The 10,944-nt window shown below is 38.5% G+C and overlaps 1 protein-coding gene across 3 annotated transcripts in view; it reads left to right on the top strand.

Moving 5' to 3' along the window:
* Positions 1-329: 329 nt before the first annotated feature.
* The window catches only part of aplp1 (amyloid beta (A4) precursor-like protein 1), a 67,505-nt gene continuing 56,890 nt past the window's right edge, over positions 330-10,944 (top strand). For 2 of the 3 annotated variants that reach the window (XM_047161481.2, XM_017491295.2), the window contains exon 1: positions 331-636. In XM_047161481.2, coding sequence (XP_047017437.1) covers positions 571-636 — 66 coding nt within the window. In that variant the 5' untranslated portion in view covers positions 331-570. Of the gene's footprint in view, positions 637-10,944 lie in introns of all 3 variants that reach the window. The other variant, XM_053687254.1, reaches the window with a different exon arrangement.

Here is a 10,944-nt window from a genome sequence, read left to right as displayed (position 1 = left end):
AACCAGTACAGATTCTATGAGGGTTTCCACTGTTTTTTTTGTTTTTTTTCCAACAGGGTTTATTTATTTATTTATTTATGTAAATATAAAATGTCATCATGATAAACCAGCCAGTGAAAGTTTGCTCAAGCGCACAACTCTCTTATTTTGTTTTAGTCAACACACACGGAAACACTCACAGTGGGGTGAATTATAGGCAATCTGGCAACACTGAGAGGAGGAGGAGGGGGAGTGAGAGGAGGAGGAGGAGGGGGAGTGGGAGGAGAAGGGCTGGGAGGGGCGCGCTCACCGTGATTATCGCACCGACAGATCCGGGCTGCGCGCGACATTCGGCGCAGAGAGAGAGAGAGAGAGAGAGAGCGAGCGAGCGAGCGAGCGAGAGAGAGAGAGAGAGAGAGAGAGAGAGAGAGATCTTCCAGCATCACAGTTAACGCAGAGCTACTGCGGGGACAGGAGCAATAGCTTATATATTCTAACACCGGAAGCGAAAAGAAAAGAAAGAAGAGATTATTATATAATACATAGTAATAATAATCAGAATTAAAAAAAAATAGGAGGAGGATCACGAGAATGGGAAATAAAAGAGGGTTCGTGTTAATGACGTTGTTGACGTGGTGCGCGTGGACAGGAGTGCAGGTAAGATGCATGATGTGTTTTCTGTGATCTTGAGTTGTATATGAGGACAAGACTGATGAGTGTGTGTGTGTGTGTATGTATGTATGTATGTGTGTGTGTGTGTGTGTGTGTGAGAGAGAGAGAGAGACAGGAAGAGAGACGAGAGAAAGAAGAGAGACAGGATATCATTTAGGACCTTCTATAAATGCATAGATGTTTTAATTCTATAGGGTGTGGCATGTATGTGTCATCAGTGGGATAGAGTTTTCATAATAATAATAATAATAATAATAATAATAATAATAATATGTAAAACTTATATGCACTGTAGATATTATAGAAACCTTTTAAATGTCTGGTGTATAATAAATCATACATTTCCATTTAGTATAAAAGGATAATCTTCATTTCAGTAAGGTGTGTGTGTGTGTGTGTGAAGGGCTTGGTGCATCTAACAAAATTCATCTGCATCTACCCATATGAGAACCTGACTCACACCCGCAGTGCTGGAAGAAACGCACTGACTGAGATTTTTGGCCTTCGTCTTTCCTGCGTGTCCGAGGATGTGAGATTTTGGCCCTTGGCTCTGTTTGTTATTGCACCAGTGATTGATGCTCTGCAGCTCCTGACACACACACACACACACACACACACACACACACACACACACACAGACAGACAGACAGACAGCTGATGTTCAAGGCCTCAGCATGGACTCGGAGCAATTCGTTTGATTTCGTGCCAAGCTGAGAACAGGGTGATAAAATAAAACGAGAAAATGAGAAAATGCGCATGCATGAAGCAGTACAGTGCTTTTCAGTTTAAGACCAGGAGCCTCCACAGACGTCCCATTTTAATGGGTTCATGTTGTACTTCCTCTCACATAGCTTCACGACTTGTGAATTAGGTGTTGAGGTGAATTGGGTGTTTTGGAGCAGGTGTTTTAGAAGATCTGCAGTGCGTGGGACGGGAGAACAGAGATACAGGACGAGCTGAGAGGTGCTGGTGCGTCAGCAGGACTTAAAGGAACAGTTTAACTCCCCTCCCCCCAAAACAAAAAAAAATGAACCCCCTCTAAATGTATATAATGTTTGGTGAGTGGCATTTGCTTATTTACATTCAGACTAGAGTCAAATGTAGCTAAGAACAGATGTTAAAGATTTTGTTTTATCCTATAAAAATGAAGTCAACTTTCTGTTAAGGGGCAGCCATTTTGAATTCCCAGAATGATTATGTTTTCTTTTTGCATATTGCAGTTTGATACCCTGTGACTCCGCCTCCTGATGTTTGAAGGTTGAATTCGATCAAAACAATTGTGATAATGATGTTCCACGTTGAACTTCAATGTGCAAACATGTACTTCCCGCACTATTTTAAATACTACGGGTTAATTTTAAACGTAAAATAGGAACACAAAGCAAAACATGATTTTGTCACACATTTAATGGAAACATCTGGGGCGAGGTAGATTCATTGCTCATTAGCTGGATTAGACTCGTAGGTCGAGTGCAGCTCAGTCGAAATGAAGTCAGATAGATGGGTTTTGTAACTCATTTTTAATGTTGGACTTTATGATTTCTACAACATGGAGTACACCAAGACATTAAAACATCCAGAATTTCATACATAAGGACAGAAATATTAGACTCGTAGGAGATTATTACCCAATTTCTGATAATGTTTGGAGCAATTTGTCCTTAAGTCTTCTGGGTACGTTTACATTTTAGCAAATGCTACTCGTTACAGGAATGCTCTGTGAAATCTGTTTCTGAGACGAATGATACAATAATATATTGACCAAATTAGCACTCAGAACCCAAACAAGACCATAAATGAATAAACTGCCAAGTTCAACAGTTTCCAACCTATTCTTATAACCTTAATTATCTCAGCTCGCTTCTTTTACTTAGCTTGTATTACTAGCACAGTAGCCATGATTAGCTCAACAGGTTTTGTTTAGTTTCCACCACAGCCTTATTAGCTTGAGTTAGCGTTCGTTAGCTCAGCTTTCTCAGTAATTTTCCAAATGACAGAACTGAAAATGAAAGAATATTGAGAAAATTGGCACTCAGAATTCCCGGCAACATTGAATGAATTGAATGAATAAATCGCTAAGTTAAACAATTTCCAACTTATTTTTTATAACTGTCATTGAACTCAGCTCGCTTCTTTTACTTAGCTTGTGTTGCTAGCATCGTAACCATGATTAGCTCAGCACGTTTCGTTTAGTTTGCACCACAGCTTTATTAGGTTGAGCTCGCTCCGTGAGTTAGTGTCGGTTCGCTGAGCTTCCTCAGTAATTATCCAAATGTAAGCTTTCCTTAAAGTATGTGCTGAAAACAATCCAAATCTTATCATTGATCTCATTCATCAATAGTGGATATAGCTATCGGTATTATCTCTAACAGATAACGCATTACATTCAATAATTCAGCATCATTACAACTGCTCACCTTATCTTTACTAGTGCAGGTGATATTATCAAAATGTCCAATTATCCTGTATATTAAACCAACACCAACAGCTGTGTGCACTGAATAACTGGCATGTAATCAATGGCCTGAAGACATTTTACATACTGCCATCCCAAGGTGACAGCATTGTACATTTACAGCTGCGAGAAGTCGTCAAACGGAGATAGACAGTAACGAGAGTGAACATGAGACAGACTCGGCCCTGACTCCCGCTGGGTGATGGCATTAAGCTTGGCCTCTAGCACCTGGTGTCTGTACGGCTGATCCGTCAGTGAAGCGATTATAGGAGTGGCAGTTTAATGATGAGGGCGAGGGTGGCGATACTGGTGCTGGGTCTTCAGCCGGGAGATAAGGTTAAAACCCTGCCGTTCCTCTGCAGTATGGCGCTGGTGTACGGTTAGTTGAGTGTATCAGCAGTGGAGAAAGACGCACCAGTGGAGACTTCTTTTGGAGGTTTCTGAACACCAGTGAGAAGATGAAAAGAGAACAACGACCAGCACTAAGAATGTCTTTCTGAAGATTCATTTAATGCTGAAAATGTACTTTTTAGGAGTAGATGAAGATTACTGACTGTACAGTCGCTTTAAAAGCTGATGCTGTGAGGGAATTAGAATAAGAGAAGATTTCAGTAAGTCACCTTGTCGTGTTTGCATGATCTCTGTCTGCATAATCAGAATCAAGCTCAAATCCTGTTTCCAGATGTCAATTGAAACTTAAGGGTGCACAGGCAAAGTGTTATGTTCAATTTGAATAGGATTACTGGAATTATTCATTTATTTTAATATATATCTTTTTTTCAAAACCAGATCAGGCTGGTTGCATTAGCCATAAACCTGCTGTTAGTGTAGTAGAATAATTCCCTCGTTGTAAGAGTATTAATGGATTACTGTCACAGGGAGGAACTCAAGTGTACCGTGGATTCTCCCTGAGTTTATCATCCAGATTATGCAAACTGTACAGAATAGGTCTGTAATGCATTGTAGAAAAAGAAGAAGAAAAAAAAAAACAGCCTCCCATAATTTCCTTGCTCCATGTAATTTTCTCAGTGCTTTGTGTCATTTCTAAGCATGCGTTACGTCACTCTGTCACGACGGGCATTCATATGTGCCTTCATCTTTTGTATCTTGCAGTATAATGGTGGAATTATTACAGTAAAGAAGAAAAGGATAGGCTTTATGAACTCTTTATAATGCTTGTTGTTGGCATTTATTAATGAATTAATCTATATCCAAGTATCTAATCTTGTAAAGGTTGGCAGAAACCATTAAAGAATACACCTAAACAGGGTCTTGTGTATGTAATGGGAAAACCGTACATTTACGTTTATGTTTCCAACATTTAGTAGACGCTGTTAGCTATAATCAGTCCATATAGGATTTCGCAGAGGTTTATTTTGCGATTCTTGCGTCCGAAAATGATTGATTGTGCTGTGGCTTTTTGCAAAATGTGCAATGCTTTGTTTGTTTGTTCGTTTGTTTTTTTTTGTTTGTTTTTTTGAAGAAAATCCAAATTAAAAATTGGCGAAATCGCAATTGCAAGATATTGTTTCGCAGTGATGTTTGTTGGACCTTTTAGCTGTACTTATGTTCGATGCACGTGACTCGAAGAGAGCTTTTGGTGCGGCACATGATGCGCCTTGGCCTAAATCTGTGATAATTTAGAAAAAATTGCAAATAGGGAAATCCTGGAGGGACTGTATAATGGCTTCGTGCACCAAACCGTCCCTCCAGCAGTTCTCTATTTTGTGATCACAGAAATTAAGGCAAAATCAGGCAAACATCACTGCCAAAGACTGTGCAAAATAATTTCTTGTTTCACATGAAAGTGGAGGCAAACTGTTTTGCACATCATCCAGCACTGTCATAGAATATAAAAGAAAATCTGGTGAGTCACTTTTCCTCCACGAAGCATAGAAAAATGTGTGCTGTGCCTCAAATGCCAAGGCAAATCACCGTGACTGAAGCGATTGCATGCATTGTTCGCATGCTGTAAAATTGATGAAAATTGTGTTCTGTTAACTTGCAAAAAAAAGAGTACAGATTAATATAAATCTAGATAAAACAAACAATGGGCACTTTCAAATTAAAACACTGTTTTTACATTTTATGTTCATGGAATTTCACTCATTTTTATTTGGTGCTAAATTTGAGTTGAATATGTTCAGTATTCTATTTTCATATATTAGAGAGCCCAGTGGTTCTTGAGGTCTGAAACGTAATAAAAATGTGTACTGAATGTTGTCTGTGGTGTACTTTTTAATCATAGAAAGCGATTACTTATGCGTCTTCACTGGTAATAGTTTGAAAGAACACTCCTGTGCTTGTAAGTTTGCCAATACGAGTGCCAGGTAAAAATAATAATAATAAGATTGCGAGAATAACGTTGCAATGTTTTGAGAATGAAGTCAAAATTCGCAGATTCAAGATTCACTCATCTATTTCTCAATAAATAAACACACAAAAATGACAATGTGTATTAAAATATATATTCAGCTGGACTTTGTTTTCCATCCACTCCAGAGCAAGAAAATACACATTTTTCATTTTTGTCTGTTTATTTCTTGAGGAATAGACGAGCGAATCTCGAATCTGTTTATGTCCAATATAAAATCAAGTTTACCGTGGTGTAATTTTGATTTTATTCTCAAAATATTACGACTTCATTCTCGTAATTTTGACTTTATTCTCAAAATATTACGAGTTTTCCCGTAATTTTGACTTTATTCTCAAAATATTACGACTTCATTCTCATAATTTTGCCTTTATTCTCGTAATTTTGACTTTATTCTCGAAACATTACAACTTAAATTTTTACTTTATTCTCAAAATATTACGACTTCATTCTCGTAATTTTGACTTTATTCTTGTAATTTTGACTTTATTCTCAAAATATTACGACTTCATTCTCATAATTTTGCCTTTATTCTCAAAATAATGACTTTTTTCTCATAATTTTGACTTCATTCTCATAATTTTGACTTTATTCTCAAAATATTACGAATTTATTCTCGTAATTTTGACTTTATTCTCTCTTTTTTTTTTTTTTTTTTTTTTTTTTTTACGTGGCACTTCTTTGCCAATTCTAGTGGTTTTCTGCAAAATAAAGCATACAAAACTGTGGTAGTGTGCACTGTTAAACTGACTCCTGATCTCTCTTCTCTTATCTGCGTATCTATGCTAAAGCTTCTTATTTGGAGAACGATGCTCTCACACTCATTAGTTGTCTGGTAAAGGAGCAAAATTTCAATGACCGTGAATCTATTTTGTGATTAAATGTTCTTCCAAATGCAATTTTGTCTTTAGCTGGAGAGACATGGTTACACTGATATTTAAATTACGGGCAGAATTTCCACTTAAAAAAAAAAAAAAAAATTAACAAGAAGTAACCCATGAGTACATAATGGCTGGTTTATGTTAAACTCATTAAATAATAGACGTATTTACATTTACCTACTTCATTTATTATAGCAACATGGACAATATATCAATATGTAGAAGCAACATAAGGCCATAATCAGTTGTTGTTTTTTTTTAGAGTGTATGAACCATTAAACTAGAACGTCATGTATGAACCATTACACTAGAACATCCATTCTGACAAACTGGAACTTAACAAATGAGTGGGTGAGTTTTGTTGACCTACAGTACACTATTTGTTCTCTCTCGGCAAAGGCTGCATTCATTCATTAGTTGAGCAGGATTCATTAGCGAAACAAGCATTTGTCCTGTAACTCGGAGGACTTGGCAGGGTTTAAAAGAGCAGTGTGTGGAAATTTACTGAAGCACACGGAAAGAAGAGGGTAACAAGAAAACAATGGCCATATATACAGTCAAGGAAAAGTGTGATATTAGATGGAGGTTTAAACAACCATAGCTGATGCTGTTGATGACAAAAGTCCAGTCTTTTTTAGAGCATGTCCATGAGTCATGTGAATCGTTTTCACCACCTTCTAATCCCCAGTCTGTATTACAATCTGTAAAATGAATCAGGATTGTCACAATACCAGAATTTTGACTCCAATGCCGATAACAAGAGTAGTAATCACCATTCTCCATACCAAAACTACTCTTTGGGGTGGGCGGGGCGGGGCGGGGGGGGGGGGGGGGGGGGGGGGCTTGTGGTCCTTCCATTTTCTGAATATAAAATGTTTATTGGAATGAACACTGGAAAATCAGATTGCAATTTTTAAACGAAAACCAAATCAATTTACTTTACTTGCTAAATAGGCTAAAGCAAGTCAAATGATTGTTTAGCACAGATGTAATGCTAGCCTGACTGGATGAACTTGAAGTTGAGTGGTGGAAGTTGAGTTCTGAGGAAGGGAAATAACGAGTGAGAAGAAGGTTCATAATTTGAGGTTAAGCTGTACACCCGTTGCTCTGTTTAAAACATCAATGTTTTACCGTTGAAAACGAACGATTTCCATGCTAGCTAAGTTACTGCCTTCTTGCTGCTCAGTGTTACTCACCGAACCATTTTTGTACGAGTCATTTGATTCGCTTATTCAGAATACCGATTCAGTTCCTCAGGCTATATACAGTATTGAAGTATCGAATGTTAGAGAATCGAACCACATTGTAGTTTGAACAAACTTTCGATGCCCTGTGCAACTCTAAAATGAATAGAGCCTAGATGGTGAACTAGGAAGGCCTTTATATATATCAAATCCAGTTTGCTGTTATTTACTTCCAACATGCAATTCAGTGACCTTGTCAGCTGAAAAAGCTTAATCGACACACCGAGCACTAAGCAGAGAAACAATCAGCAAATCCCAGGCTTTACAGGAACGCTTGCTCAGGTCTAGACACTGGGGCTGGAAAGATGTATTGAAGTAAAGCCTTGGTAATCAGCACTAGGAAGAAATGTGGCTGAAGGGTTAAATTGCTAAATTGTCCTGCGTGTGCAATACTTTCTCAGCAGTTTGCTGTCCCTGGCAGCTGTAGCTGGAGGGCAGAGTATTTGTTGAAACAGATAGGAGTGCAGGAGCCCCACCAGATCTCCTCTTTCTCATTTAATTAATTTCTGAGCTGAGGGATAATCAAGTTTTCGCTAATGTTTTTCAGTGTACTATGCCGTGCCGTGCGCATGGGCCATGGGGCATGAAACACGCCGACTCGGCTCATTGTCTCTCCTCCCTTCTCTCTCATGTTCCTACTCCTGCATTCTCAGGCAATCATGGAGAATCAAGGGTGCTCATCATGACCGAGCTCATTTGTGTACGTTTAGGAAAAAGAAGCGATGCCTGCACTAATTAACTCAGGTTTTTGTTGCAGTTCTCTTGATCTTACACTTTTTGTCCCAGTGGTACAGCAGTTACTGAATAATTCATCATAGTTACTGGATAATATACTTTAACAACAATAACAAAGAAACCAAAGACTAACAATTGCCATAAGGATCAAAACCTGACTCGTGACATTGATGTATCCGTATGCATGTACATGTCATTATGCTACTTTTAAATCCACATACATATCAGTTATTATTCTTTCTTAATATTCTTACAATTATGTCAATGTAACACTTTTATTAATCCCTCATGGGGGAAGTTTATTCAGCTTCGACTTAAGTCTAAAAGTTGCGTCCATATTTACTTACTTCCGCCCTTCATTATTCGCCAGATTATAAAATAGCACTTGATCCAGCACTGAATGAAATGGCAAGATACCTAATTGAGGTCATGAAATTGTAATGTGTGTGTTGAGATGTAGGCTGTGTTATCATGCTTTTAATCCACTAGTTTGCAGGATAAGCTGAGCAAGCTCACTCATCTTCTATGTTTATAGCTCAGTTTAAGTGTAGTTCATGAATTTATCCACTAAAAAAAAAAGGATTCCTTGAGATAAACAATGTCTCAGATAATTTTTTTGTCTCCTCTGACATCCTCTGTAAAAAAAAAATAAAAAATTTATACATAAGTAAATTAATTAATCAGTTAAAACCTTTTCATGGACAATACTATTGATTAATTTATTGTGCCATATTTGTGTATCTGATATAGGCTTCAAATCCTATTATATAGTTTTTTGAGCGCATTTACAGCCCAAAACAAACATTTTAGCATGACGTATTGTGCTTACATCTGTTAGGCAGTGGTGCTGGAATCAGTACTGCTCCCCACTTGAGCTGATGTCATGCGAGAAATATAGTCTTAGGTTTAAGTACAAAATCACGAGACACACCTCTGTTTTACTCAAACTTCATCCCATATGTCCAACTCTCACATACCGTAACCTGTAAACAGGTCTTGTAGTTACGAATGTCTGACTAGCAGTGAACACAATTTCAGTACTAAGCCCTCACTATTCATGCTTAACTCAACTCTGAATACCGGTAATGAGGATATGTGAAAAATCCTCCACTCCCAGTATTTGAGATCTTTGATACATGAGCTAATCCATCAAATAAGGCGTAGTTGTAATTGTTTATCGTATTTATGTATTTATTCAACAATGGAAAAACTAGCAAAAGATAGCAGCCAAATGAGTCTTTCTGCCCAACTGATGATGATGAATAAAAGGTTAAGAAACACAAGGATGCTCATCATGACCGAGCTCATTTGTGTACGTTTAGGAAAAAGAAGCGATGCCTGCACTAATTAACTCAGGTTTTTGTTGCAGTTCTCTTGATCTTGCACTTTTTGTCCCACTGATACTGCAGTTACTGAATAATTCATCGTAGTTACTGGATAATATACTTTAACAACAATAAAAGAGACCAAAGACCAACAATTGCCATATGGATTTAAAGCTGACTCGTGACATTAATGTATCCGTATGCATGTACATGATGGGATGTATGACAGACTTTTTGTAGATATGTAAAATAAATCTGTGCACATGCTTAGCTCTGACTTTGGAAGACTGAAGCTCTGTGTGGTTATTTTGAATTCAGAACGAGGGATTTACCAGTCAAATGTGAGGGCTTGTAAGCGTCCAGGCTGACAGCAGGCTCCTGCTCCGGGCGGGGCGTGTCTTCATTCATCTTTCCTGTACATACAGTGTTTATCAGTTGCAGGCAGTTTTTGGTGGGGCGAGGCGCTGTACACAATGCATAGTTCAGTCCTGCACACCGGGCCGGATTAAACTTAATTGGCAGCTGTACCTGCTCTGGGTTTGTGAAGCCGTGGGGGTGAAACCGAAGAGCCTATCAAAGGTTTCCCTCTTCCCTGTAGGAAGCCTCAATCAGACAGCTTTTGGAAGATCTGCAATGTGTAGATAAGATTTCATGGAACAGAAGCTGACAGAGACGTGCTTGAGACAGGGGGCAAGAGAGCATGGCCAATCTTTTGAAAGAAGTCATAGAAATAATACAAATTGACGTTAGATTTGGTGCAAAGATTGTAAGAACAGCTATGACTACTAAGCCTGGTGCTAATCCTAATCTTGATCTTTAGGATTTTCCTACAAATCAGATAGAGATTCTGGGAGTTTACTTGAAAGATGGAGCCCAGAAGAGATGTGAGCAAGAAAATGAAGGGTGGAAAGAGAGAAGCACGAGCAGGAGCATTAGAGAAATCCTAAACCCAAAGGCCTGGGGCAGGGGACGTGGCCCATTTCATCACTGTCAGAGATCACCGTACATTCACGGGGGGGAGGGGGGGGGTGCTGCTGGGATATAACAGGCCTAAGGGAAGAAATGTCTGGAGATGTGCTGTCTGTACAGCACACATTGATTACTCAGCGATAGCATTACACTCGGCACTCATGACAGAGGAGTGGAACATTTACATGTCAGTACATATTAGATAGGCCTTCTATAATAGATGTTTAACAGATGATTTGGAATAGAGTATGTGGCAAGAATCCTAATGGACCGCTACTTTATCTGTTTATCATTTTTTTTCATCGAAGTC

This window comes from Ictalurus punctatus, chromosome 17 (assembly GCF_001660625.3).
Source record: "Ictalurus punctatus breed USDA103 chromosome 17, Coco_2.0, whole genome shotgun sequence".
Classification (NCBI taxonomy): domain Eukaryota; kingdom Metazoa; phylum Chordata; class Actinopteri; order Siluriformes; family Ictaluridae; genus Ictalurus; species Ictalurus punctatus.
Note: the sequence above shows the minus strand (reverse complement) of the source record. Positions and strands in the feature narration are given on the sequence as shown.